Here is a 27,388-nt window from a genome sequence, read left to right as displayed (position 1 = left end):
GCGGGACTCGGGGATCCCGGCCCCCCACCTGCCCCGGCTACCAGCACGGAAACAGCGCTGTCGCCCCCGCACTCCTCCCGCGGCCCCCGCACTCCTCCCGCGGCCCCCGCCCCGGGACCGACACCGCCACGGCCATCCCCGCCTCGGCGTCCCGGCCCGGGTCGCTCAGCGCGGGGTGCCGTCCCCGCCGCTCCCCGGACCGCCCCCCCGCACCTCTCTCTTGCGGACGATACCGCGGGCACGGCGGCGGCCGATGCCGCTGAGGGCACCCTCCAGCTCGGCCACGCCGGCGCGGTTGATGTCGAGCTTGGCCCCGGCGGGGCCCGGCCCCGACATCCCGGCACCGGTCCCGGGCGCTGCCGCCGCGCAGGCCCGACCGCACCGCGCAGGCGCGGCCCCGCCCCCCAGACGCGCAGGCGTAGCTGTGAGAAAGCAGCGGCTTTATTGGTGACTGCGCCCAGGGGGCGGGGCCATCGGCAGTGGCCCCGCCCCCACCCCGGCGCGCCCCCGCCCCGTCCCGGCGCTCCGGTCACCGGCGCTTGTACAGACACGGCCGCAGGCGCAGCCCGGGAGCAGGGCCGGGCCGGGCCGGGCCCGTCTTGGTGAACTCCAACACGTAGAAATAGGAGCTGGAGAGGTCCTGGGGGCGTAGGGACACCCGACTCTGTTACCGGCAGCCCGGAGCCCCCATCATCACCATAGCCCCGGAACTCCCAGCCCTCCAGCACCACTCAGTGCCGTCTCAGAGAACCCCGCATCCCCCCTGCCTCCTTCTAGACCCTCACTGTGCCCAGACCCTGGCTCCAAAGCCCTTGTGCTGCCTGAGTACCGCAGCCCTCAGCACACTTCTCTAAATGCCCAACACACCCATCACCAACCCCACACCACAATTCCTCCAGGCCCCGGGACCCCCAAGCCCCTCCTGGGCTACACGCCCACCTCCAAGCCCTGCGCAGCAATCCCAGTGCACTCCAGGCCCCCCTCATCCCCTCCCCAGCCCTAGCACCCCACCCAAGCTGCGTCCCAAACTGCCACAGCGTGCCCCCACGGTCCCCCAAACCTTCCCCCAGGGCTCCACCCCTGTGCATATGCATCCCCCATTCTCCCATCTGCAGTCCCTCATGCACCAATGCCTTCCACCCCCATCTACTTTCACCAACCCCTGGTCTGCTCCACACCAGGCTGGCCTCAGGACACCCCCTCCCTGGACCCCTTCACTGGGCTCCCTGGTTCCTGGTGCTCCCAGTGCCCAGCCCTAGGGCACACACCTTGGAGACGGTCTTGAAGCCCAGCTGCGTCATGGCCCTCAGGAAGGCACGGGTGTCCTCGAAGCGGCTGGCCACCTCGGCCACCAGCAGGGTCCCCCTGCGGTCACTTGAGCTCTGAGCAGGGTGCCCAGGCACCCCCAGGACGCTGTTCAGCAGCCCTGCCCCAATCCCCCATTGCCCCAGGACCTCTGCCTACCCGAGCTTGAGCACACGGTTGGCCTCTCCCAGGATCTCCTGCAGGTTGGTGCCCATCAGCGCCAGGCAGAACACAGCCACATCCACCGCCTCAGCCGCCAGCGGCACCTGCCCACCCCGGGACAGCCCCGGAGGAGGAGGAGGATGACTTGGCCTGGAAGTCGCTCTGCACACCCCCGGGAGCAGGAGGAGGAGGATGGCGATGTTGATGGGGCAGGGACTCGCCCCGGACTGCCCAGACTCGTGGATTCAGCCGTGCCCCAGGCACAGACCCAGCTTTCGAGCAGACACACCGTGCTTCCCCCAGCCCGCACGGGACCCTCGGGGTCACGGTCCCACCTGCTCACCCTCCCTGCTCCGGGGGTGCCCCGTACCTTGGCCATGTCACAGACGGTGACCCGCGGGCTCAGTGGCACCAGGTCGAAGCAGTGCACCTGGTTCTTGACGCTGGCGGCCAGCGTGCAGTCCCCGCAGCCGAAATCCGCCACCACCAGCGACGCGGGGCTGGGGCACGGACGGCGGGCTCAGAGCGGCCGGGCCCGGCGCCTTGTCCCCATCGCTCCCGAGCCCCCGATCGCTCCCGAGCCCCCGATCGCTCCCGGGCCCCACCGCTCCCGGTCCCCCGATCATTCCCGGGCCCCACCGCTCCCGGTCCCCCGATCACTCACGGGCCCCACCGCTCCCCGGCTCTCCGTTCAGCCCCTGGCCCCGCTCCCGGCCCCCCGGTCCATGTTCCCGCCAGGCCCCGCTCACCGGCGGCGCAGGTAGCGCACGATGCGCTGCACCGGGCGCTCGGGCCAGCGCCGCACCTGTCGCTCGAAGCCGCGGTGGTAGAGGTGGAAAGCGGCGGGGTCGTCGCGGAAGAGCCGCGCCGCGTCCCGGCTGCTGCCGGTGTAGAGCTGCTGGTTCAGGTAGCGGAACCGGGCGCCGAGCAGCCGCTCCTCCATCCGCGCGCGGAGCGCGGCCGCGCGGCCTGAGCGCGGCTCCGGCGGAGCCTCCGCGGGGCCCGGCGGGTCCGGGGGGCCCGGCCCGGAGCCCCGCTCCCCGTCCGACCCCGCCGGCGGCTCCTGCTGCCGCTGCCGCTTCTGCCGGTTCCGCCGCTGTCGACGGCTCAGTCCCGCCGGCTCCCCGGGCTCCTCCGCCGGCTCAGCCGCGCCGTCTGGGAGCATCGAGAGGGGGTCAGGGTGCGGAGGCGGCTCTCCCCTGCCCGCCGGGCCCCGGCGCCGTCCCGGTACCTGTGTCCGGCCGCTGCCCAGCCTGCCGGGGCTCGTCGGGACCGGCCGGGAGTTCCCCCGCCGCGGCCCGCGGCCCGCCGGCCTTCTTCCGCTTCCGGGGCCGCTTCCGTGCCGCCTCACCGTCCCGAGGGGTCCCGGGCAGCCGCCTCTTTCCGGGGGTCCTGTGCAGAGCGGGCCCCGGTAACGTCCCCGCGCCCGGGACTGGCCCGGCCCGCCGCCCTCGCACCGCCCGCTTACCGGCCGGCCCGAGCCCTCCGGGGCAGCGGCTCCGCTGCATCGTCCCAGCCCTGCTCCGCGAACATGGAGCGGGGACCCTCGCTCGGTACCGGGACGCACGTGCTCCCGCCGCGGGAACAGCCCCTCCTCGCGGCCCGGCGGACCGGGAGGGGGCCTGGGCTGCACGGGCGGTGCAGCGGGCGGCCCGCTCCGCCCCGGCCGGGAGCCGCGCCCCCGGTCAGTCCTGGCACGCCCCATAGCCGCGACCGGCCCGCCTGAGCGCGCTCCCCGCCCCGCCCCGTCCGATGCCGTGTGGCGGAGCAGCCGCGGTCGGGCGGGTTCCGGCCAGCAGAGGGCGCCCTCTCGGGCGGAGCCCCCGCCCGCCCGCCCGCCCCGCGCCCGCCGCAGCCGCCGCCCTGCGGAGCCGCCGGGACACGCACCCGGTAACGGCGGGACGGCACCCGCGCCCAGCGGAACAGGTTCGGGAGGCCGCGAGGGCGGCTGCGGGCGACCCAAGCGGGGGCAGGGCCGGACGGAGCCCGGAGGGAGCCGGAGCCAGGGCCGGGGCGGGAGCTGCAGGGAAGGGTTGGGGGGCGCAGGGAAGGGACCGGCGTACAGGGGAGGAATCGGGGTCCAGGGAAGAGCTGGGGGCGCAGGGGAGGGATCAGGGTGCAGGGGAGGGGTGGGGGGCGCAAGGAAGAGTTGGGGGTACAAGGGAGTGTTGGGGGTACAAGGGAGGGTTGGGGGTACAGGACTGGGGGTATAGGGGAGGGTTGGGGGTACAGGGGAGAGTTGGGGGTACAGGGGAGAGTTGGGGGTGCAAGGGAGAAGGGAAGGGATCTGGGGTATAGGACTGAGGGTACAGGGGAGTGTTGGGGGTACACGGGAGTGTTGGGGGTACAGGGAAGGGATCGGGGTGCAGGGAAGGGTTGGGGTACAGGGAAGGGTTGGGGTACAGGGGAGAGTTGGGTGCTGAAGGGGAGGGTTGGGGGTACAGGGGAGTGTTGGGGGTACAAGGAAGGGTTGGGGTGCAGGGTAGGGTTGGGGGTACAGGGGAGGGTTGGGATGCAGGGTAGGGTTGGGGGTACAGGGGAGGGTTGGGATGCAGGGGAGGGTTGGGGGTACATGGGAGAGTTGGGGATGCAGGGAGGGACTGATGTGGCCACAGGGCAGAGCGGGGCCCTAGCAGCTGGTTCGGGGTGACACCGGGGCACTGTGTCTCCACATCCCGTGCCCTGCCCCGGGAGCTGAGCAGGCCGAGGTGGGCATTGGCCATCCGGGCAGGGCTGGGGCCGCTCGGCCCCGTGGGACTGGGTAGGGGCCGGTGGGTGACAGGAGGGCACAGTCCCGGCCGAGCAGGGGACAGGGTGGGGCCAGCATGGGGTGTCATCGCTGTGGGGTGAGGTCCCACAGGGCCGGGACTAGTGTGGCACATCATGGGGACCCCTTTTCATGAGGTGCCCCCAAATGGGTGGGGCATTGCGGGTGTTCAGGTGCCAGGACAGGGCCAGTGCTGCTGTGGGTGTGCTGGGGCCATGCTGGGGTGTACGAGACCCTGGGTAAAAATCCAGGGTTCTGCATACCCTCCCTCTGGAGCTGCCTGGGGAAAGGGGTGCAGGGGGGACAGCTGGAGGTGCTGGCAGCTGGTGGGGATCCTGCTGTGTCTGGGTGGGCATCAGGTCCAGGGGATCCTTCAGCAGCAGGTTTGAGCCCCAGTGGGTGCGTGTCGGGATGCCATATTCAATCTGACTGTCCCCACACTGTGAGACTCACTGTATGTCCCTGCTCAGCTCGCAAACTGCAGCACTGGGTCCGACGCTCGCAGCCAGGGGGACACGGGGACACGGGGAGCAGGAGGGAGCTCAGTGCCTGGCTCTGAGCTGGGGTGTCCATGGATCCTCCATGTCCGTGGGGTCCTCTATGCATGAGGCTTTGGGGTCTCTCCATGGCCCACGCCAGGCCCAGCCAAGTGGGTCAGGAGGGTCAGGGAGCTGCAGGATCCCGTGCCAGGGATGCTGAGCTCCCCCAGCCTCACTGCCCCACCAGATCTGTGGGTCCCATCTTGAGGTTGCTGAGCTCCCCCAGCCTCACTCCCCCAAGAGCTGTGGGCACCGGGGCCAGCTGTGCCTGGTGATAAGCCCGGGGTGCCAGCCTGGCTTCCTGTGGGTGGCCACGGTCCCGCTGGAGTCACCCGGGACGTTCCCCTTGGGCTGCGGGTCTGGCTCCAGCCCCGACCTCAGCCTGCCCGCGGCTTCCTGGAGAGCTGCAGGGACAGGGACAGGCGGGAGGCTCCTGTACTTGCTGTTCCAGGGCCCTCCCCGCCGAGGGGAATCGGGGGTCTGTCCCCATGTCCTTACCCACGTCCCCCCGCAGCTGCCATGGACGACATCTTCACACAGTGCCGGGAGGGCAACGCGGTGGCCGTGCGGCTGTGGCTGGACAACACCGAGAACGACCTCAACCAGGGGTGAGCGGGGCTGTGCGGGGCTGGGGGCTCTGCTGGGCGCTGGTTGCTGCTGTCTCCATGGAAAGGCAGGGGCAGATGGCAGGACGCAGCTCCTCCCCGCTGGAGGAAGTTACCGCATCGCTGAGGCACGAGGCCAAACATCCTCTGGCCACTTCCTCACGGCCACAGCCGGGGATCAGCTGGGCTGGGGCTGCCTCCCCTGTCCCTGTGGTGGCGGCTGTGTCCCCTGACCTTGTCCTCGTGTCCCTGTCCCCTCTCTGGGGAGCACCATGGCAGATGTGTGGGCACACAGCTGGGACCACTGGGCTGGGAGTTGTGGGGGCCACTCTGTATGCCCAGGGCTCTGCTCCCCACAGCCTGTTTGAGGGGTCTCGCAGGACCGTAGCGTCCAGCGTGTGCTCACAGCCATTCAGGAGCACATTTGGGCCCGGCTTGGGGCTTGGAGCATCTGCCAGCAGTGTGTGAGCTGGCGCAGTGTGACCCTGCACCGTGACCCCAGCCAGGCCACAGCCCTGGCATTCCGGACACGCTCCAGACAAATGGCTCCCTTGGTCAGGCCTCCCTGCCCCTCCTGGGGGTCCCAGGCACATGGAGCTCTCCCAGACCCACAGAAGGTGCCCAAGGAACTGTTCTGTGCTGGGTAGCCCCTGCCTGCAGGGCCATGGTGGTGACAAATGGGGTCTGCTGTGCCAGGGGGCTGGAGCAGGGCTGGGACTGGGGGGAGCCTGGGCTGGAGGGGAGCCGGGGCTGCAGCAGCCCCTCTGCCAGTTCCTGATCTCCATTTAAGGCCTGGCTGCCACCTCCTCCCTTACTTGGTCATGGAGTGGGGGGATGGGGACAGGATCCAGCTGTGATTCAGCCTTGGAGGAGACAGGATTTGGCCTGGGCTGGTGGGGCCCTGGTGGGGGTGGGAGTGGGATGGATGTTCAGCCCAGTCCCTTGGCCCCTGCCACTGGTGTTTTGAGAACGATGCCAGCGATGCCCAGGCCAGGGGGCTCCAGCTGAACAGAGCCCCCGCCACCCTGCAGGGACGACCATGGGTTCAGCCCCCTGCACTGGGCCTGCCGCGAGGGCCGCTCCAACGTGGTGGACATGCTCATCATGCGCGGGGCCCGCATCAACGTCATGAACCGCGGCGACGACACCCCGCTGCACCTGGCCGCCAGCCACGGCCACCGCGACATCGTGCAGAAGGTACCTGGCCCCTGTGCCAGCACCTGCCTTAACCCACCCCTGAGCAGCCCTCCACACTACCCTTATGGGCCTTGCTCCCCTGGTCACTGTCAGGAGCACCTGGCATGCCCCCAGCACCAATGAGCTCCCCACTCCTCACAAATCCTCCAAATCCCTCTGAGTCCCACGTCAGTTCAGCCCCCTCCCTACAGCTCCCAGTGTGCTGCCCCTGCATCCCCCAGGCCAAGGCACAAGGAGGATGAGGGCTGTCCTGGGCTCATGGGGATGTGGCCTGGGCTTACCAGGACAGTCCTGGGCTGATAGGGGCTGTCCCGTGTCCCCAGCTGATGCAGTTCAAGGCAGACATCAATGCAGTGAACGAGCACGGGAACACGCCACTGCACTATGCCTGCTTCTGGGGACACGAGCAGGTGGCTGAGGTGAGTGGGAGCACAGGCAGGAGGGAGGGCAGGGTGGGAGGGGGACTGAGGGGAGATCACAAACCACAGTCCCTGCTCCCTGCTCCCACAGGACCTTGTGGGCAGCGGGGCCCTGGTCAGCATTGCTAACAAATATGGTGAGACCCCCACAGACAAGGCCAAGACGCCACTGCGAGAGATCCTGAAAGGTATGAGGGTCTCTCAGGACCCTACAAGTGACACAGCCTCCAGCCAGCCACAGCAGGCTCGGGATGCCACCATCCTTCTCCTTCCTCTGCAGAGCGTGCTGAGAAGCTGGGCCAGAGCCTCACCAAGATCCCCTACAAGGACACGTTCTGGAAGGGCACAACCCGCACCCGGCCCAGTAAGGACTGGGGGTCCCTTGGGGGGTGCCATGGGTCCCCTGTGCCCTGCTGGCACTGCCTCCTGGATCCAGCAGCCAGAGGCATTCATCCCTCTTCCACTGTAGGGAACGGGACCCTGAACAAACTCGCCGGGATTGACTTCAAACAGCTGAGCCTAAGCCACAAACTGAACGAGAACCAGTCGGGAGAGGTGGGTCCCTCTCACCCCAGATGGGTGCCTGTGCATACTGCCGTGTCCTGGCCCTGCTGGGCACAGCCATTCTGCAGTCCCATGGCCAGGCGCAGGGAGGGAGCTCCTCCCCAGCTCAAGGGGCTCCCTTCTCATTGTGGACCCTTGGTCCCGTGGGCTTCAGAGCCCCACAGGGGCGCCTGGGGATGCTGGGGCCTCTGCACCCCTTTCACGGTGCCTGTGTCTGCTCCTCCTCCAGCTGTGGAAGGGGCGCTGGCAGGGCAATGACATCGTAATCAAGATACTGAGGATCCGGGACTGGACAACGCGAAAGAGCCGGGACTTCAATGAGGAGTACCCAAAACTGCGGTGAGCACTGCACGTGCCTGGGGCCATGCTGGCTGTGATGTGCCTGGGATCCCCACCAGCACTTCACCAGGGCACCTTCTTAGGGCCAGCAGCAGCTCTCAGAGTATGGGGCAGGCAGGAGCCTCCCAGGAGGTCTGTGGGGCCAAGAACGCTCCAGGGTGGTGGCCAAGGGCTGGGAGGCCCTGGGGGATGGCAAAGGGCAACGAGGGGTGCAGGCAGCCCCTTCCTGTTCTTAGGGCTGTCACTTCTCTTGCAGGATCTTTTCCCACCCCAATGTGTTGCCGGTGCTGGGTGCCTGCCAGGCCCCTCCAGCTCCCCACCCCATTGTCATCAGCCACTGGATGCCCTATGGCTCCCTGTACAACGTCCTGCACGAGGGAACCAGTGAGTGCTGGGGGATGGTGTGTTTGGGGGCAGCCTCTCCAGCCACAGACCTGGCTGGGCTTAGGGTGGGTTGACCCTGTCCCCCCCTTCCCAGATTTTGTGGTGGACCAGATGCAGGCGGTGAAGTTTGCCTTCGACATCGCGCGGGGCATGGCCTTCCTGCACACGCTGGAGCCCCTCATCCCACGGCACCACCTCAACAGCCGCAGCGTCATGGTGAGCAAGCACAGCCCCTCTCCCAGGCAGGGGGCTCTCGGGGCAGGGGGGGCTCCCACTGACCGCCTGCTGCTGTCCCCAGATCGATGAGGACATGACGGCACGGATCAGCATGGCCGACGTCAAGTTCTCCTTCCAGTGCCCAGGGCGGATGTATGCCCCGGCCTGGGTGGCTCCTGAAGGTGAGTGCCCAGTTCCCAGCCCCCCCAGAGCCCCCTTCACCCCCAGCCCCACTCAGCCCCCAGCCGTCCCCCAGCCCTGCAGAAGAAACCAGAGGAGATCAACCGGCGCTCGGCTGACATGTGGAGCTTTGCGGTGCTGCTGTGGGAGCTGGTGACACGTGAGGTGCCCTTCGCTGACCTGTCCAACATGGAGATCGGTATGAAGGTGAGGGGGTGGAGGGATAGCAGAGGAACTCATTTGGTTCAGAGTTAGGGGAGAAGTTCTGGCCATTGAGGGTGGTGAGGCCCTGGCACAGGTTGCCCAGAGAACTCTGGCTGCTCCATCCCTGCAAGTGTTTAGGCCAGGTTGGAGGGGGTGTGGAAGCACCTGGGCAGGTGGAATGTGTCCCTGCCTGTGGGGGCAGGGTCCCAGTCCTGACTCGGGCTCCTCTTCTTGCCTGCAGGTAGCGCTGGAGGGGCTGCGTCCCACCATCCCCCCCGGCATCTCCCCCCACATCTGCAAACTGATGAAGATCTGCATGAACGAGGACCCGGCCAAGCGCCCCAAGTTCGACATGATTGTGCCCATCCTGGAGAAGATGCAGGAGAAGTAGGGAGGAGGCGCCTCCTCTCCCCTCCAGTGCTGCCTTGCGCCCCCCGCCACCCCCAAGTGCCTTTAGCCCCAGAACCAGGGGGAGCAGAGGACACCCCTCACCCTGAGCCAGCCACGGACACACGGTACAGATGGCACTGCCTGCGCTGGAGCTCTGCAGGCTCCGGCCCCCCGCCCAGGGCAGCCCCACCCAGCCCAGTGCAGACCCCTAGCCCAGGGCACGGCACGTGGCCTGGCCGGGCTGCGGGGGGACGGGGCTGTGGGGCCCCCTGTCCCCCTTGCTGGGCAAAGCCCAACCCAGGACTCAGCCCCCCAAGGCTGGGGGGCAAGGGGCAGGCCAGGAGAGGCCACCTGTGGTGCCCAGCACTGCCCCCGCTTCGCGCTTCACTGGCCACTTCCCTCTGGCCCCAGAATGGCCACTGGCAACCAAATAAACCTTTGGTATGGAACCAGCCGCTGGGGCACAGGGCAGGGAATGGGGGTGTTGGTTGGGGGTGAGGAGCTGGAGTGACTGAGGGGCTGGGACTCACAGGGAAGGTCTAGGAGTGAGGGTGGGGTTGCATTGATGTGGCGCTGCCTTGCAGCCCACAGAGCCCTGGGCACGAATCACCACCCACAGCAACCTCTGGTGCTCAGCACAGGTAGGGTAGATGGGCACAGGGCCCCTCGGGCGGTGCCTGCTGCAGGAGGGGTGGGCTCAGGTCCCGTCCCTGGCTCGATTTGTAGTGCTGCCTGTGCAGCCCCCAGGGCATTCCCTTGGGAGGCAAGGGGCAGTTTAGGGACAGAGGAGGAGGAGGAGGAGTGCTGGGCAGTTCCTGTCCCCTCACCCCACTCTGCTCCAGCACTGTCGGGAGCACCGAGCCCCCTGTGATGGGCAGAGGGGGTTGAGCATGTGGAGGACCAGGGCCAGCATTAGTGGGCGCAGGCACAGGAGCAAGGCTGCCTTCCCACAAAACCCTGGGAGGTGTTTAATGGCACCAACACAAGCCCTGCACACTGCCAAGCTCCCCATGCTCTACGTGAAGTAGTGTGGCTTCTTCACGTTGATGCCGTACTCGGCCAGCGCCGGCGTCAGGTCCTCCATGGTCAGCGTGTACTTCTTGTCCTGGGGACACGGGGCAGGGGTCACAGCAGGGACAGCTGGGGCTGTGGGACCCCCCAGGGCACATGGACAGGCGTGTCCCACTCCCAGAGGAGCTGCTGGGCAGCACTAGGGCATTCCCAGCTCCCCACGTCCTGTTGCTCTGTGCCCTCAGATGTCCCCATGCACCTAGCACCCAATCCCATTGGCCTTGTAGAACCCCTGCACCCCAGATATGGCACTAGGAGGGTCCCCAGGACCCCTCACTCCAGCTCCTCCCCAAGACCAGAGCTGTGGCCACTGCTGGGGTGGGGGGCACCAAAGCGTGCCCACAAGCTCCATGCCCCGCTCGTGTCCCCGCCAGCCCCTCCCCACCTGCAGGGACCCACCGTGAGCCCAGCAGGTTCTGGGATTCCTGCAGCCCGTATTCCTGCCCTGGGTGGCTGCAGGCTCAGCCCCATCTCCAGGAGGGTTCCCCACCTCCCTCGGTGCCCTCACCTTGCTCTTGCTGCGGGAGCTGCCCGAGGCCGTGCCCTTCATCTTGCAGTGCTGCAGCGCGTCGTTGGCGATGTCCGAGATGAACTTCTGTGCTGCCAGCGAGATCAGGCGGATTCTGTGGGACAGGGCCGGTGTCGGTGAGGTGGCAGGAGCCCGCGGGCCCCTCTGCCGGAGGGTGAACCCCTGCGGGGCTCCGGCGACTCCCCCCGCCCCGCGGCGACTCACATGCGGGGGTCCGAGGCCTCAAATCCCGCCCGGTTCAGGTAATACCCCGTGACGGCGTCCGGGATCTGCGAAGGGAAGAGTTGGAACAGCTCCACGGCGCCGTGGGAGCCTTTCCACATCCTGTATCCCGCGGCACGGGACCTGCCCCGTGTCCCGGCACCGCGGGACCTGCCCCGTGCCCCGTCCCGTCCCCCAGGAGCCGCCCTGTGTGTCGGTACCGTGGGCGTGTAGTCCTCCAGCTGCATGAGGAAGTCCACGAGCGGCGTGGTGGACACCACGGGCTTCACGTCGCCGTTGGCCGCGGGCGGCACGTACACGCCGTTGGACATGGCCCCGTCCGGGGGGGCGGCCACGGCCGCGGACACCGGCACTGCGGGACAGCACGGTCAGCGCCGGGAGCCCCGCTGGCCCGGCACTGCAGGATAGCACGGTCAGCGCCGGGAGCCCCGCCGGCACCGGCACTGCAGGACAGCACGGTCAGCGCCGGGAGCCCCGCGCGCCGCGCCTCGCCGACACCGGCACTGCACGCTCAGCGGGACTCGGACACCCGCGGCCGCCAGACGCCGCTCCTCGGCCAGAGCGGCTCAGGGCGTCCCGCGGGGCTCCCGCGCCCGGGGCCCATCCCCCGCCGGCCCCACCGCGACTCACCGGGCCCCCTCGCGCCGGCCGCACAGCCCTCGGTGGCCCGCGCCGCGCCGCCCCCCGCAGCCGGCGCCGCCCCGGGCCCGGCGCTGCCCACGGCGGCCGGGCTGGGCTTGCTGCCCTCGGCGGGGCCTGGCGGGGCCGCCGGGGCGGCGGGCGCGGGGTCGGGATCGGCTTTGCCGCTCATGGTCCCGGCACCAGCCTCCGCTCCGCGCCTGCGCGCGCCCGGCCGCTCTATTGGCCCCGCTGCCCCTCCGCCCCGCCCCTCTCGCTGGCCCATTGGCTCTGTCGCGCCCCCGCCCCGCCCCCATTGGTCCCGCCCTCCGACGCTCATGGCCCCGCACGCCTCCTGGCGGAGGCGCGGGCACAAACAGACTGTAGGCGGGGCTTGGCGTGTTTATTGCCCCGCCTCCTCCAGCCCCGCCCCGCCCCGCCCCCGGTTCCGCGGCCTTCGCTGTCCGGTCCGGTGCCGCTGTCCGGTCCGGTGCCGCTGTCTGTTCCAGCGGTCCGGGCCCGGCGCCCTGCTCAGCGCGGCCCCAGCGCCCGCAGCAGGCGCGGGAAGTTGGGGGTGCCCCAGCCGGTGACCGGGTCCCAGGCGGGGGTGGCGCAGAAGCCCTGGCCCTGCACGGTGCCGTCCAGGCAGGACAGGTGGCAGCCCTGGATCACCTGCGGGGACAGCCTCAGTGCGGGGACTCAGGGACCCCCCCGAGTCTCGATACAGCGACCTCCGGAGCACAGAAGCCCCACACAGCCCTGGGACAGGGACCCCGGGGCACAGGGACCCTGCCCATAGTCCCTGGGAACCAGGGACAGCCGTGCCTGCCATCCCTGAGACAGGAATCCCAGGGACAGGGGCCCCTGACATCTGACACGGGGACCCCCACAACACCCCCATGGCACAGGGTCCCCTCAGGACACTGGCATGTGGAACAGCACGCTCAGCTGCACCCTGGGACTTCTGCAGTCACTGGCCACTGCTGCCCCGGCCACATAAGGGGAACTGCCCCACAAAGCTCACAGGAGCCTATAGACACCACTCCCATGGAAAGGTCAAGGGGAACCCCAGGACACCCCTGCCATGGGAAGGCCATAGGGACTCTCTCCTGCCCCCCAGCAGAACACTGCTGGCCCTGCCCCAGGCACAGCTCTGGGAGCAGGAGCCCCAGGACATTCCCCTCAGCCCCCAGCCCAGCCCCTGGAGCACACATGGCCTTCCCAGCCCCACGGACAGGCCCACCCCAGGCCTCAGCCCAACACTTCAGGACACCCAAAGTCCCCTCAGCCCCCAGTAGAGCCCCTGAAGCCCCCATCCCCTGCCCCACTCACATCGTAGAAGGCATCATCGAGCCCTTGTTTCTGCAGCTGATAGAGCGCAGGGTTGAGGAAGCCAAGGGGTGGTAGCCCCCGCTGCAGGCGCCGGTCGTTGATCAGTGCCACCATGCCTGCCACCACCGGCGTGGACGCCTGCGTGGGCACAACCCCTCAGCCTGGGCCCGCCGTGCCGCGGGCAGTGGGAGAGGATGAGCTCCTTACTGAGGTGCCCGAGACCCAGGGCAGTGGGATGCGGTTTGTCACCACCCAGTAGTTGTCAGAGAGCGCTGCCAGGTCAGGGTAGGCGCGGCCGCTGCTGTTGTAGTAGGAGCTGGGGGGCAGCTTGGAGGCTGAGCGCAGGAAACGCCCGACAGCAGCAGCCTGGGGATGGCAGAGCCTGTGGGAATCTCCACTGCCCACTGTCCCCAACATGGGCATCCCCACTGCCCCCTGTCCCCACAGCCCTACCCCTGCAGCCCCCGGGCTGGCAGCACAGGGGTCCCTACCTGGTACTCAGGCAAGGGGAAGACGTTGCTGAAGCCTCCCCCGCTGATGTAATCCGTCACCTCCTCTGTCACCAGGAAGGGGTTCTTGAAGGACGTGCCACCCACCGTGGTGACATAAGGGCTGGGGAAACGGGGACACTGCAGGTGGGCACACGGCTGCCTGGGCCTCAGCAGCCACCAAGAGCCCCCTCAGCTACCCCAGCCTCGTCCCACAAACCAAACCACCCCCCGGAGCTGCACAGGCTGCAGCTCTGGGGTCTGTAAGAAGCTGGTGAGGATCCCCAGGTGACCTTGGAGGGCTCAGACCCCCACGAGGCTGGGGCTGGGGCTGGCTGTGCCCCCAAGGGGCTGGGGCTGGCCGGCTGTATCCCCACAGGGCTGGGGCTGGCTGTGCCCCTGGGGGCTGGGGCTGGCTGTGCTCCCACGGGGCTGGGGCTGGCCATGTCCCCGTGGGGCTGGGGCTGGCCATACCCCCACAGGGCTGGGCTGGGGCTGGCTGTGCCCCCAGGGGCTGGGGCTGGCCATACCCCCACAGGGCTGGGGCTGGCTGTGCCCCCGAGGGGCCAGGGCTGGCTGTGCCCCCGGGGGCTGCACCAACCCCTCGCACCCACCTGGAGGCCGGGAAGCTGGGCCGGAACGTGTGGTTCCCACTGTGCTCCCGCCGGCAGCCAGCACCGTCGTCACCTGCCGAGACAGAACAGGTGACGGGGGATCCCTGTCAGTGGATCCCTGTCAGTGAGGGATCCCGCTCAGTGCTCCAGCCCAGTCCCACCTGAGGCGAAGAGGATGGTGAGGCCGCGCGCCGCCGCCTTCATGAACTCAGTGTTGACGCGCTCCATGTAGGCGTAGGACAGGCTGTCCTCGTCGTCCCCGTAGCTCACCGAGTGCACCCAGGGCACTGATGACATGTTGCTGAGCAGCAGCAGCCAGGCCAAGAAGGGCTCCTGGCTCTCGTGGCGCCCTGCAAGGACATCGGGCAAGGGACACGAGGATAGCTCCTCCGACATCAGGGATGGGGGATGGCACAAGGACCCCTGCCTCACCAGCACCAGCACCTTCCTACACAGGGCAGCCCCAAGTGCTCCTTCCTGTGGGCCATGGAGCCACAGCACACCCTGGAGCTCCGTGAGCTCATCCTGGGGCTCCTTACATGGCATGGCACTGAGCTTCAGCTCAGCCCATGGGGTTGGCAAGAGGGTCATCGTCAGCCCAGGACAGGGGGCTGCACTCACACCCCTCTCCAAGACTCTGCCCAGGGCTGCAGCCACATGGGCACCTGTGGACCCAGCAGGACCTCGGCTCCTCCTGTGGCAACAGGTCCCAGCAGAGTGGTGCATGTACCACCTCCACACATTCCACCTGCCCTGGTCCCACCCTGCCCTCCAGCCTCGTCACTGGGAGAGGGGCAGAGCCCCAGCCACCCCCACTGACTCTCAGTCACCCACATCACTGCATCTGCACCTTCCCACACCAGTAACTGTGGCGGAGGGAAGGGCAGCGCTCTGCTCTCACTGTCACCATCAGGGACAGGGCCACTGTCCTGTGGCACTCACCTGCTCAGCCAGTTCCCAATCTGGGACAGGGACACTGCCCCTAGCACTGTGCCCTGTTTGTGTTTGTGCAAGCTGTTTGGCAATTTGTTTTCCCCAATTCCCTCACTCTCCCTCATCTGCTCCACTGGGAAACTCGTGGGTGGGAGCTGAGCTGCAGCAGAGCTGGAAATCCCCAGGGGAGGAGGGCTGTGCCCTCCCTCATGGGAGCTGAGCGGGGCAGCTGCTCTGCGTGGTGCAAGCAATGAAATCCCTGCTTCAGGATACCCTGGACGTTGAAGGTTCACACAGTTCACAGTCACTACACACAGCAGGAGTGATGTCCCCAAGAGCTGGGAGTGCAGGGTCAGCTCTGACTTGGGGAGCACACAGGGTGCACTCACAGCAGCTGGGAAAGCACCTGGGGCTGTCCTACAGCCAGCTGCCTGCACAGCCCTGCAGCTCTCCCCTCACCCCTCTGAGCACTCCCCTCTCTGTTCCAGCCCCCTCCCTCACACCTCCAAGTGTTCCCTCCTGTGCTCTGGGCACTCCCCTCCTCCCTCTGGGTGCTCTCCCTCCCCCTCCAGGTGTTCCCCTTGCCCTTTGGGGCTGTTCCCCAGTACCTGGATTGCTGAAGACCCAGGTGGAGATGTTGGCACCTGTGCTCATGATGTATTCCACGTCCAGGCTGGCCTCCAGCCCCGCTTTGCCCCGGCCCTGGCGCCCCACCACCCGGTCCACCTGCGTGCGGTGGGCAAAGCCACTGCCAAAGAGCTGCATGAACTCGGCCAGGTCAGCTTGGTGGAAGTACTGCTCGAGGAACTGCGGGACACAGAGGGACAGGTTTTCTCCTCTCGAAAAAACAAGGTAACATTTTGATCCTGATACAGGAAATTGCCCAGCACGGGTGTGAGCTACACCAGGCTCCCAGCAGCCACTGAGGGACACCCAGCTGTGCCACAAGCCCCGGACCAGCACCAATCCCTGGGACACCCACAGCACACAGGGCTCTGAGTGGGCAGTGGTTACCTGTGCACAGGCCTGGCTGTTGTTGGGCAGGAGCCCCACATCCCCCCCTGTCATGTTGTATCTCTGGCGCAGGACGGCCGGTGTCACGCCCAGGTGGAACGACGCCCGTGCCAGCTGTGGTGCCAGCCGTGGCTCCTTCCTGGCCCTGCTGACCGCCTTGCGCTCCGCGGGGAAGCGGTGCAGCCCACCCACTGCAGCAGAGCCCAGCGGGACAGGAGAGGCTGTCAGGGCACAGAGCCACCACAAGGCAGGACAGAGCCCTGGGACTCTCCATCACTGCCCCACTTCTACATGGGCAGGCCAGCAGCAGGGCTTGGAGAGCCCAGCCCTGCAGCCCTGGCCCAGGGAAGAGCCTCTTCAGCCTTCCACGGCTGAGCCACAGCCCCAGCCCGGCACCCCCTGCACTTCTCACAGGATCCCACAGAACAGGGGTCTGCAGCCTCACCTCCCCCAGGGGGGACGTACCAAAGTCCAGGTGCTCGGTGAGTTCTGCAGGGACAGTGTAGGGCAGCGGGGACCGCACCAGGCTCTGCTGGCCCTGCACGTAGCGGTGGAACTCGGCCCCAGGGAGCAGGCGCTCAGCCGTGCTGCAAGACAGGGACAGCACTGGGACACAGGGACAGCCAGCACAGGATGGGACAGGGCTGGGAGAGAGGGACAGCCACCACGGAGTGGGATGACACAGGGGCATCCACCAAGAGACAGGACAGGGCTGGGAGAGAGGGACAGGCACCATGGAGTGGGACTGCACTGGGACACAGGGACAGCCAGCACAGGACGGGACAGTAGTGAGACACAGGGACAGGCACCACAGGGCCAGCAGAGCTGGTTACAGCCCTTGGAGCTCACCTTGCAGGCAGGTAACACTCCAGAAAGTCAAGGGTGGTGACACTACGGCAGTCCTCTACACCATGGCCCTGCAGCCACTTCAGAACTGTCATCAGCGTGGCTGGGGAAGGCTGGACCAAGTCCCTGAGCTGCTCCAGGGACAGGTACTGCCCTGGGGGGCACAGAGGGGTTAGATCCCCTCACGGCCCCCGGGGATCCAGGGCCTCAGGGATGTGGCCGTTACCGTATCGCGGGGACCGAGGGTCGGAGACGGCCTGGACCAGGCGGGCGAGGCGGGCAGTGCCGCGCTGCCGCAGGGCGAAGGTCAGCTGCACCGGCTGCCCAGGATCCACGCGGCCGGCGTGGGCCCAGCCGGGGGGCACGCTGCAGGGGGGCGGTGAGCGGGGCGGCACCGGCACCTGCACCGGCACCCGGCCCGGCCCCCGCCCCGCACCTACCGGAACGGCTGATCCCGCTCCAGCTCCAGCGCCAGCCCCGGCGCGCAGCTCCAGGCGGCCGCACACAGCGCCAGCACGGCGGAGACCCCCCAACACCTGCAACGGGCTCAGGGGAGCACGGGCAATGGCACAGCCGTGGGGAACCGGGACCGAGCGGGGACCGAGCCCGAAGGCGGTCTGACTGCGCCTTAGCCCGGGTCTGGGGAGCCCCGCCGGAGCTCCCGAGTCCCAGCACCGAGGACGGAGCCTGTCGGAGCCTGTCTGACCCTGGGGAACCCCGCCTGACCCGCGAGCCCTCGCCACCGGGGAACCCCGCCTGACCCCCCGGGCCCCGTCCCCACCGGGGAACCCCGCCTGACCCCCCGGGCCCCGTCCCCACCGCCACCCGGGAGCCCCACGGACACCCTGAGCCTCCGTCACCCGGGAGCCCCGCCGGACCCCTGCGTTCCCCATCGCCGCCGGGGCCGGAAGGCGCCCCCGCCCCAGTACCGCCCCCGCCCCGGTACCGCCCCCGCCGAGGGGTGTCCCGGTGTCCCCGTGCCCGGGTGCCCGCTCGGTGCCCGTTACCCCCGCGCCATGCCGCCCTGCCGCCGGTCACGTGCGTGTGCGGGCGCGTGACTCCCGCCACGTGGGGACACCAAAACAGCGCCCACGTGACCGCCCTCACGTGACGGGCGGAGCCGCACGCCGGCACCGGTGGAGCGGGACTGGGCACCGGGAACTGGCACCGGGAACTGGCGCCGGCACCGGTGCGGGCTCGGGGCGGGCACGGCACCGGCACCGGCGGAGCGGGACTGGGCACGGCACCGGCGCCGGCGGGGGAGTACTGGGCACGGCACCGGCACCGGCGGGCGGGGACTGGGCACGGAACCGGCACCGGCGGGCGGGGACTGGGCACGGAACCGGCACCGGGCGGCGGGGCGGGACTGGGCAGGGCACCGGCTCCGGCGGGCACTCGCTGCTTGCCGGCCGCCCCGAGAGGCGGCTCACCCACGGCCCCGGCTGCCCCCTGTTCCCGCCCGTCTCCCGGCGGGATGCGGAGCAGACATTTGCCGGCGGGACGGCTCGGAGCGGGGGCTCGGCCGAGGGCCCGTGTCGGGCTGCCGGGCTGGCAGGGCTCCCTGCGGGGCCGGGGCCCCTGGGCTGCGGGCAGGACGAGAATCCTGGGGCTGATGTTCCCGGGCTGCTGCGGCGGGAGGAGAGCCCCTTAATGAGGCTGGGGGTCCCGGGCCGGGGTCAGGGGTCCCGTGCAGGAGGGGCTGCTGGCCACAGCGCAGGAGATACACAAAAGATAACAACCATTAACGAACATCAACTCCAGACACCACCCTCAAACAGGAAACCAAACACTAAGAACTTTGAAACTTGGGACCAATGAACCAATGAATTTCTGTGTGTTTTGACTGTATAAAATATGTGGAAAATCTAGTAAAATTCATGTGTCATGGAATGATTTTCTCTGCACAACCCAGGACATATGTGGATGAAACAATTTCTGTTGCACATCCTGGCCAGAACAAAATCCTGGCCAGAATAAAGCAATGCCTTGATTCTCTAACAGTAAAAACGTTGTTGGGAGATTTTTGGTTTTCCTGCAGTTTCGGTGACAAGCCCAGTCACACGGCACATCCCACGGCTCCATCCAGCAGTTCCCAGCTGTTTTCCTGCTTCTGCAGAGCGGGGTCCAGGCCAGGAAGAGACAGGCAATAGGAAAACCACCTGCCCGGCCGTGGCTGCCAATCCCCCTCACTGGAGCAGTGCCAGAGGTGTCTGTTCCTGCTCCCCTGTGCTGCCCTGGCCTGGCAGCCCTGGTCATCCCCTGCCCGCAGACAGAGGGGGACCCAGCTGCCCTGGCTGCAGCCCGGGGCTGGGGGGCTGCCAGGGCTGCGTGCCCCATGTGCAGTTTGGGGATGGGCTCTAAGTGGGATGGGATTTGCAGGGGCTGCTGTCCGGCTCTGTCTGGACAGCTGGGATTAAGGTGGCCAGGCAGAGCTAATCGTGTTAGGGAGCATCTGCTGCTGGCCCGGTGCTCGGAGGTCAGGCAGCCTTGGCGTGCCCTGGCTGCAGCTTCGCTCCCCCAGACCTCGTGTGCAGCTCCTGCAGATGGGGTGATGAGTCCCTGCTGTGGGCAGCTGGGTTTTCCCGAGGCCAGGAACACCAGAGGAGCACTGAGGGCAGCCAGCATGCCCACTGTGCCCCAGCAGGGAGCTGGAAGGGGTCGGTTGGGCATGGAGGAGCAGAGGGAGTCCCAGGGACACCATCAGGGACAGGGTGGCCCTTTCCCCCTGCCCCGGCTGTGCTGGCCTGTGCTTACCCCTGCAGTGTGAGGAGCCCTGTCAGACTGGGGGGACAGGAGTGCTCCCCTGGCCCCAGAGCTGCCAGCAGGGCTGGGCATGCCTGGGGGGCTGCAGAACAGGCTGGGGCTGTGCAGGACAGGCTGGGGCTCTGCAGAACAGGCTGGGGCTGTGCAGGATCACTGTGGGATGTTGGAATCTGAGAGCTGAGGATGGGGAGTACACAGGTTGGTTTGGGGAACAACAAAAAAAGGAAAGCAGGGAAGGCAAGATGGAAGTGGCTGATCATATGGAGGGTTGATGGTCACTGCTGGGTCTGGCCACATGCAACACCTAACAGCTGCACAGCCACTCCTGGGTGTCCAGCTCCATTTCCCGGGACTGGGGGGCACTGTTTGGTGAGAGGAACCTGTGTGGCATCTGGAGATCAGCAAAGAGCCCTGTGCATGTCTGTGTTGCCCAGTAGGGATAAGCAGAGCCAGAGCTGCTGCTGGGCAGACTGGTGGGAGCACTGGGATCCCTGGGGCAGGTCTGTGTGTGCTGGCTGTGATGAGGCCATGCCTTGGGGAATTTGTGTGTCCGGGTCTCCTCAGTGGGGATCCAGGAACGTGAGGTACCTGCTGGGCAGATGACGTGTCCAGGTGTGGCTGCTGCAGCTCTGGGGGCCTGCACTGCCCTGCCCACAGTCCCCACCAGAGCCAGGGTATGAGATGGGATAGGGATGCCCGTGCCATGTGGGACCAGCTGTGTGCACGTGTGGAGACATGCCTTCCATGCGTGCCTGTATGGAAACACACCCAGCCATGGAAACATAGCCAGCCTGGCTGCTGGACAGCCCCAGGGCCATGGTCCTTCACTGACCCCTCAGGAAAAGGACTTGGCAGGACGCAGCCATGGATGTGGGACCAGAGCCTGGCCAGCCCCACGTGAGCCCTGCATGGGGCAGGGCCACTATCCCCCCACCATCAGCCCCATGGGAACATGGTGCCAGCCTGACAGCGCCCAGGACAGCAGGGATGGGGCGGTGTCTGTACAAACGTGTGGTTTATTAAGGCATTTTTGAGACGTTGGCACTTGGGTTCAGGCTGCACCGAGCGGCCCCTGCCTGGCCGTGGGCAGCGCTGGCACATGCAGCTCCACGAGACACAATACAAAAGGTACAAATGAGTAAAAACAGGAATTGTAGTACAATGTGTAAAAATAAATAACTGGGGGCTCGGTGACCCCAGCCCAAAGCAGGGTGCGTGTGTCTGGCCCTTCCTGTGGCGTGCAGGGTGACCCATCTGTGTCCCCATCCCAGATGTGCAGTGCAGCTGGGCTGTGTGGGCAGCCCAGGGGCATGGGGCACCCCAGCATGGGACTGGGTAGCCCTAGAGTGCCCCCACAGTCCTGGGGGACACAGGACCACAGGACACCCCCAGAGTGTCCCTACAGGGCCTGGGGAGAACAATGTGTTCCCACGGTGCTTGTGAGCAGGACACAGAGGGGATGGGCTGCTCACTCCAAAAGCCTCTGTGGGCTGTCCCTGTCCCAAAGCAGAACCATCTCCTCCTCCCAGGGCACCCCAGGCCCCTGTGGGTCCCCAGCAGAGTGGGCGTGGCCCTTGGTGGGGCCCCCTTGGTGCCCACTGTTGCAGATGCCTGTCCCCTGTCACTGCCCTGTGCCCAGGACAGCACCTGGGACCAGCAGCATGTGCCAGGACCCCATGGCACAAGGGGGATGAGAGGCTGACTGTGACACATGGAGCTGCAGCCACAGATGGTTCTTCCTGGGAAAGGGGGCACGGGCAGAAGTGATGCATTTGTCTGCTGTGACAACCCCTTTGTGGCTGGGGCTGCAGCCATGCCGCACGTGTGCTGGGTCTGGGGAACGTGTGATGGGAAGGAGCTTCCTCCCGGCTCTGCTCAGGCACAGGGTGTCCCCCTGACCCCCAGACACACCCCTGAGCAGACTGGGCATTCAGGGCTCTGTGGGGCACCCATGCTGCTCCACCCTGGCTCTGCCCCCATGGCCGTGTGGGGATCACAGAGCTCAGGGCTCTGTGGGGCACCCATGGCCGTGCGGGGATCACAGAGCTGTGGGACACCCATGCTGTTCCACCCTCGCTCTGTCTGCCTCCAATGCTGTGCAGGGATCACAGAGCCCAGGGCTGCACTCCCAGGGCTGTGATGTGGGAGCAGCTCCCGGTGAGCAGGCGGCTCAGGGAGAGCCGGGTGGGGTGGGTGTGCTGTGAGGGTGACATTGCTTGTGTGAATGGCCGTGCACGGTGCTGGGAGGAGATGAGGACCGGCCCCGTGCCAGGGGCTCTGCCTGGGCTCACAGCATGCATGACAGGGGTGCAGAGCAGCCCCGCACAGGGAATGGGGCCAGGAGCAGGGGGTGCTGGCACCCTGACCATGTTCTGCAGGTGGCCCAGACTGTCCTGGGAAGCAGTCATGCAACAGGGCCCCAGGGAAGGCCAGATGCCCAGTGTCCCCACTGTGCTGTAAGACAACACACTGGGTGATGTGGCTTTTTGGGGCAGCACTTCCCGCCTGTGCTGTAAGAGAACATGCTGGGCTTTTTGGGGCACCACCTCCCACCTATGCCCCTGCAGGCTGCAGGCTGCCTGCCAAGCCTGAGGGTCATAGCAGCCATCCCCACTGCTGCTGAGGCTGGGCTGTCCCTGTCAGCTGCACACTGCTCTGCCAGCCCCATTGTGCTGACTGTGCCTGGGCACTGTCCCTGCCTGGGACATTGCCCAGAGAGGCACCTGCTCCCAGGAATGGGATTCCGGTGCTGAGCATGGCAGGCGCCTCCCTCCCAGACCACAGGAACCATCCTGAAGTTCTGGGCAGGAGATTCCCTGGATGTGTTACCTGCAGTGGGTAGCCAAAGGGCTGGAGAGACCTCAAAGGCTCTCCTATCCCTGCCCAGCTACAGACAGGCACCAAGGTGTGGGCACTGCTGCCTCCTGCTGCAGCCAGCCCGGTGAGTGTCCCCTCCCAGCCAGCTTCATTCCCACAGGCAGCATCCGTGCCCCAGGGCATTGCACCCCGCCCGGGACATCACCCGCCAGCCACGGGGCATCGCTCCCTGCCCTGGGAGCTCCGAGGGTCGCAAGGGAAGGCTCAGGGTCCTCCTGCACCCAGGCTGCTGCATGGCCCTGGGCAGGGCAGGGTCTGGGCCTCCAGCCCCCCTCAGCTCCTCGTCGCTCCTGGAGCACCAAGTACCGTGAAGCACCATCGTGCCCAGCACCCATCTGAGCCACATGGACCATCACCCCGGGCTAAGCAGCACACGGACCATCACCCCGGGGTGCCAGCACTGGGGTCAGCAGTCCATAGGGCACCAGCCAGCACAGGCTCTGCCAAGCTGTGGGGAGGGGCAGGGGCCACGGCCCCCAAGGGCATTGGCAGTCCCAGGGCCCAGGCCAGGCACAGCGCTGGGAGCAGGATGAGCGCCCATTTTGGCAGCCCTGGGCTGGGCCCCGCTCCGGCCCCACGGCTGCGGGCTGGGGCAGAGGAGTCCAGGGCCCAGCTCTAAATCCTGAGCTCGGCCTCCTCAGGGGGCTCCAGCGAGTGCTCAGCACTGATGGTGGAGGTGGATGGCCCCTGTGAGATGCCGAAGGGCGAGACCACCGGGGAGCGGGCGGCCAGCGGGGACAGCGATGGGGAGAAGCTGGGCGACATGGCAGAGGACGAGATGGAGCCCTCGTGGCTAATGGGCGAGCGGCGCAGGGAGGACGGGTGCGGGAAGGTCCTGCCTGGTGGCGGCTTGGGGGGCACAGACTTGGCACCTGGATGGGCCACTGAGGTGATGAGGGGCGGGGGGTCGATGCGGGGCTTGGGCTCTGCCTTGGGCTTGGCTGGGAAGGGCTTGCGCAGGGAGCTCTCATCCTTGAGGCGGGCGATCTCCGTGAAAACACTGGCCAGCGGCTGGAACTGGGGACACCAGTTCAGCAGGTAATCCCAGTTGTAGCTGCCGCGGAGCTCCTCATCGCTGGCCACGATGGCGGTGAGCGAGCCCTCCACGGAGGGCTTGCCGTCCTCGGGGAAGGTGTAGTCCTGGGGCTGTGAGGAGACGCTGAGGCCGCAGCGGACGCCCAGGAAGGCGCTGCCTCCCCCATCCTCACGGTACAGCTGCAGGGGTGGCCCCGGCAGCAGTAGCCCAGAGCCCTTCTTGCTCTTGAACCACTGGGCACTCTCCAACGCAGCTGGCTCACAGGAGATGTCGGAGAGCTGGTCAGCATCCTGCTGGATGCCAGAGTCAGGGCCACGGGCAGCAATGTGCTCCTGCATGGAGGCTGTGATGCTGGCCACGCGTGGGTACTCGTTGATCATCCGTATCTCGTCATCCTCAGCGGCTTCAGCAGAGCCACGGCCACTGGAATGCGAGGGGTCCAGGGAGCCGCCCCGCGTGTAGGGCCCCGCCGGCTCAGTCCCATACCCTGGCAGTGCCTGGTGGTAGATGTGCTCAGCCCCGGGCAGCGCTGGCTCCTCACGGCCCAGCTTCTGCAAGGATCCGCTCTGTGCACGGGCCAGTGCCCCCTCTGCCTCTGCCTTCTTGTGGCCCCGGCGCTGCCGGGAGCGCACCAGGGCCAGCACGATGGCCACGGCGGCCAGCACCACCACAACACCCAGCGAGGCGGCCACGGCCACCAGCAGGAGGTTGAGGTCAGGTGCCAGGCCAAAGGAGGTGTGCGTGACGTCAATGGTGACCTGCGCAGAGGCCACGCGGGAAGCAGGCAGCGGGCTGCGGGCCTGCACCTCCAGGCTCATCTCCCGTGGCTCCCTCTTGGTGCGCCCAGCCCCGGCTTGGGGCTGGCTGTCCACACGCAGGTAGATTGAGCCCGTGGTCTGGTTGATGGCAAAGTACGGTGAGGGCTTTGCCAGGGTGTACAGCACAACACCATCAACCCCCTCATCCTCATCCGTGGCCAGCACCCGCCCGATGCTCTGCCCTTTGCGCGCACCCTCGGGCACTTCGAAGTTGAAGGAGGGGCTCAGGAAGATGGGATCATACTCATCTTCCCCCGTCACCAGCACCCGCACAGTCACAGTGGCCGAGGCATTGCCGGCGTCGATGGCCCGAACCAGGAGCTGGAAGGCTTTGGCTCGCTCGTAGTCAAAGGTGAGGCGGGAGCGCAGCTCTCCAGAGCTGCCATTGACAGCAAAGGCATCCCGGCCGTCCCCCATGCTGGGGTCCCCCAGTGCCTGCTCCAGCACCACGTACCGCAGCTCCCCAAAGGCGCCGCTGTCGGCATCCACAGCACGCAGTGTGGTCACCAGCGTGCCGGGGGGCAAGTTCTCCCGGATGCTGGCGCTCAGCACCTCCACCGGGAAGTACGGCTTGTTGTCGTTGATGTCCTTCACCTCAATGGCCACGGGGACCAGCGCAAAGTGCCCGCCCGGCGTGTCCGTGGCCCGCACCACCAGCGTGTGCAGCGCCTGGGCCTCCCGATCCAGCGGCCGCGCCAGGCTCAGGGCGCCCGTGCTCTCGTGCAGCTGGAACAGCCCGTGCTGGTCACCCGAGCTGATGGTGTAGTGCACACGGCCGCGCGGCCCTGAGTCGGCGTCGTGGGCGGCCACGCGCAGCAGCTCGGTCCCGGGCAGCGCGGCCTCGCTCACCGCTGCACGGTACTCAGCCCGGCCGAACACGGGTGGGTTGTCATTGACGTCCTGCACCGTGATCAGCACGGGCACGGTGGCGCTGCGCTGCGGCAGGCCCCGGTCCGAGGCCGCCACCGTCAAGTTGTACACCGGGATGGCCTCGAAGTCCAGGGGCTCCACCAGCACGAGGGCTCCCTGCGTGCGGAGCTGCCCCCCGGCCTGGGCCACCCGGCTCTCCACCTGGAAGGCGTTGCCACCGTTGCCACTGACGATGGTGTAATCAAAGCCGGCGTTCTCCCGGGAGAGGTCGGCGTCGCCTGCCTCCAGCATTAGCACGGTGGTGCCTGGGCGCAGGTCCTCGGGAACGCTGGCGTTGTAGCACGGCTCCTGGAAGCGGGGGCTGTGGTCATTCACATCCAGAACCTGGAGCTGCACTGTGGCCCAGGATGAGAGGCTGGGAGAGCCATGGTCGCGGGCCTCCACCACCAGGTCCAGGGTGGGCTGGCTGGCGTTGAACTCCACCTGCCGGGTGGTGAAGAGGGTCCCTGTGGAGCACAAAGCCAGGGTCAGCATGGGAACCAGTGGGAGCTGGGAAGGATATCAGCTGGAGGAGCATTTGATGGTCACCCTGCTGTGTCTGCTTCACCAGCCACACCAGAAAGTGACCTCCTGAAGGTTTGAACACAGGCAGGACGGGGCACTCCCCTCCACAGACAACCTTAGATTGACCCATGAGAGAGGCACACAGAGCACCAAGCCCACGCACCATTGCTGGGGTCGATGGCAACATCAGGGCTGGGCACAGCCAGGTGGAAGGTGATGTCCCCATTGCTCCCTGAGTCGGGGTCGGTTGCACTCACAGTGAGGATGACACTGCCAGCAGGTGTGTGCTCTGGCAGCAGCACCTGGAAAAGGAGGAAACCGCAGTCAGCATCTGGTTCTCCCCTGCTCAGAGCCCCCAGCATGCCTGGGACGGGGGTCTGGGGCTGGCAAGGCAGCCAAAGTCAAGGGCACCCAGCCTCTCACTGGCCAGGGAAACCATACACAAGGGGTTTGTGCTCCTAGGCCCTGCAAGCATTCCTGGGCTCCCTAGCCCCTTGCCTGGGCTTTGGTGCTGCAGCACACGCTGCCCAAGCCAGCCTTCAACAGGGACCAGGTCTCGCCCCAAACACTTGTCTGGGCTGGGACCCATTTCCCACCCCCTCTGGCCTCCCCACTGTGCTCATCCATTTCTGCTGCACCCTCTGCATCCAGCTGTGCCCCTTGCAGGGGCTGGTCCCAGGGTCACCTGCCTGGTTTCAACTCCTTCTATGCCACAGTGAGAGCATGAGGGATGCCAGGATGTAGATGTGGGTCAGAGAGTGGGGCCAGAAGGGGCTCAGACCCATCCTCTGCTTTGTAAGGGCAGGGGGGCCAGGCAGGAGTGCAGAGGGCTTGTGTGGGATGGCTGGCACACCTGGTGCATGTACCTGATAGAAACCCTGGGTGAAGGTGGGCACGTTGTCATTCACATCCTCCACGAGAACAGTGAGGTTGGCCTCGGTCTCGTGGCGCGTGTCGGAGGCGCGCAGGGTCAGGGTGTAGCGGCTGCGCTGCTCGTGGTCCAGCGGCCCCGTCAGGGACACGTGGCCCCCGTAGCGCAGCACCCCGAAGGTGTCTGCCACGTCCCCCTCCAGCAGCAGCGTGTAGGACAGTGCTGGCCCCGAGTCCACATCGTTCCCAGTCAGCTGGGCTATCTGGGTGCCCAGCAGCGTGTCTGTGGGGAGCAGACATGTGAGTGAGCAGACCCAGCCTTGCCCAGCATACCTGGCTCACCTGGTGGGAAACCAGCTCAGTCCAGAGCCTGAGCACCAGGAAGAGGGGAAGATGCTATGGGAGAGGGGAATGCCGGGGGGAAAAAGAAGTTCTTGGGGGCTTGGCAGGAAGGTGGAGGTATGGCATGGGCACAGGGCATACTGGCTGAGGACGGTGAGCAGGCAGGGCAGTGTCTGCAGCCAGAGTCCCAGACATGGGGCAGGGGCCAGGGCTGAGCTGGTCACTCAGGTTGCTCCCTCAGGACACAGCAGCAGAACAAGGGTCATGCTGGAGAGCTCGGGGGGCTTCACTGGGTCAGTGTGACCCAGCT

The 27,388-nt window shown here is 67.1% G+C and overlaps 5 protein-coding genes across 6 annotated transcripts in view; 1 reads left to right on the top strand and 4 right to left on the bottom strand.

The window, feature by feature from the left end:
- Positions 1 to 423: 423 nt before the first annotated feature.
- Positions 424 to 3,145, bottom strand: RRP8 (ribosomal RNA processing 8). Its single transcript, XM_036382508.2, has 7 exons — positions 2,936 to 3,145; positions 2,699 to 2,859; positions 2,217 to 2,622; positions 1,838 to 1,967; positions 1,465 to 1,571; positions 1,269 to 1,365; positions 424 to 640 (listed from the first exon to the last, which is right to left on the bottom strand). The coding sequence occupies exons 1-7, from the start codon at positions 2,998 to 3,000 to the stop codon at positions 530 to 532; spliced, it is 1,077 nt and encodes a 358-aa protein (XP_036238401.1). The 5' UTR covers positions 3,001 to 3,145; the 3' UTR covers positions 424 to 529.
- Positions 3,146 to 3,309: 164 nt separating this feature from the next.
- ILK (integrin linked kinase) lies at positions 3,310 to 9,720 on the top strand. Of its 2 annotated transcripts, none has more exons than XM_036382487.2 (13): positions 3,310 to 3,393; positions 5,288 to 5,381; positions 6,410 to 6,575; positions 6,899 to 6,994; positions 7,086 to 7,182; positions 7,275 to 7,358; positions 7,464 to 7,549; positions 7,788 to 7,897; positions 8,154 to 8,281; positions 8,376 to 8,497; positions 8,580 to 8,679; positions 8,754 to 8,884; positions 9,123 to 9,720. In XM_036382487.2, exons 2-13 carry the CDS (start codon positions 5,293 to 5,295, stop codon positions 9,270 to 9,272), a joined length of 1,359 nt encoding a protein of 452 aa, XP_036238380.1. In that variant the 5' UTR covers positions 3,310 to 3,393; positions 5,288 to 5,292; the 3' UTR covers positions 9,273 to 9,720. The 2 variants fall into 2 exon arrangements, with proteins under 2 accessions (XP_036238380.1, XP_036238389.1); XM_036382496.2 differs by lacking the exon at positions 3,310 to 3,393 and adding an exon at positions 4,143 to 4,175.
- A 495-nt stretch (positions 9,721 to 10,215) lies between these two features.
- Positions 10,216 to 11,914, bottom strand: TAF10 (TATA-box binding protein associated factor 10). Its single transcript, XM_036382520.2, has 5 exons — positions 11,724 to 11,914; positions 11,294 to 11,445; positions 11,076 to 11,140; positions 10,851 to 10,965; positions 10,216 to 10,376 (listed from the first exon to the last, which is right to left on the bottom strand). Exons 1-5 carry the CDS (start codon positions 11,902 to 11,904, stop codon positions 10,287 to 10,289), a joined length of 603 nt encoding a protein of 200 aa, XP_036238413.1. The 5' UTR covers positions 11,905 to 11,914; the 3' UTR covers positions 10,216 to 10,286.
- A 200-nt stretch (positions 11,915 to 12,114) lies between these two features.
- TPP1 (tripeptidyl peptidase 1) lies at positions 12,115 to 17,974 on the bottom strand. The gene is made up of 13 exons (XM_036392521.2): positions 17,946 to 17,974; positions 17,379 to 17,474; positions 17,165 to 17,304; positions 16,942 to 17,092; positions 16,558 to 16,679; positions 16,093 to 16,283; positions 15,687 to 15,885; positions 14,307 to 14,495; positions 14,146 to 14,218; positions 13,535 to 13,655; positions 13,251 to 13,409; positions 13,044 to 13,181; positions 12,115 to 12,383 (listed from the first exon to the last, which is right to left on the bottom strand). The coding sequence occupies exons 1-13, from the start codon at positions 17,954 to 17,956 to the stop codon at positions 12,243 to 12,245; spliced, it is 1,731 nt and encodes a 576-aa protein (XP_036248414.1). The 5' UTR covers positions 17,957 to 17,974; the 3' UTR covers positions 12,115 to 12,242.
- Positions 17,975 to 20,699: 2,725 nt separating this feature from the next.
- Positions 20,700 to 27,388, bottom strand: part of DCHS1 (dachsous cadherin-related 1) — a 44,466-nt gene continuing 37,777 nt past the window's right edge. Inside the window, exons 19-21 of the mRNA XM_036391726.2 lie at positions 26,733 to 27,019; positions 26,030 to 26,168; positions 20,700 to 25,808 (exon numbers count right to left, since the gene is read on the bottom strand). Coding sequence (XP_036247619.1) covers positions 23,194 to 25,808; positions 26,030 to 26,168; positions 26,733 to 27,019 — 3,041 coding nt within the window. The 3' untranslated portion in view covers positions 20,700 to 23,193. The remainder of the gene's footprint in view (positions 25,809 to 26,029; positions 26,169 to 26,732; positions 27,020 to 27,388) is intronic.

The sequence above is a fragment of the Molothrus ater genome, chromosome 2 (assembly GCF_012460135.2).
Source record: "Molothrus ater isolate BHLD 08-10-18 breed brown headed cowbird chromosome 2, BPBGC_Mater_1.1, whole genome shotgun sequence".
In the NCBI taxonomy this organism is placed as follows: Eukaryota; Metazoa; Chordata; class Aves; order Passeriformes; family Icteridae; genus Molothrus; species Molothrus ater.
This window is presented reverse-complemented; position numbering and strand designations above follow the sequence as displayed.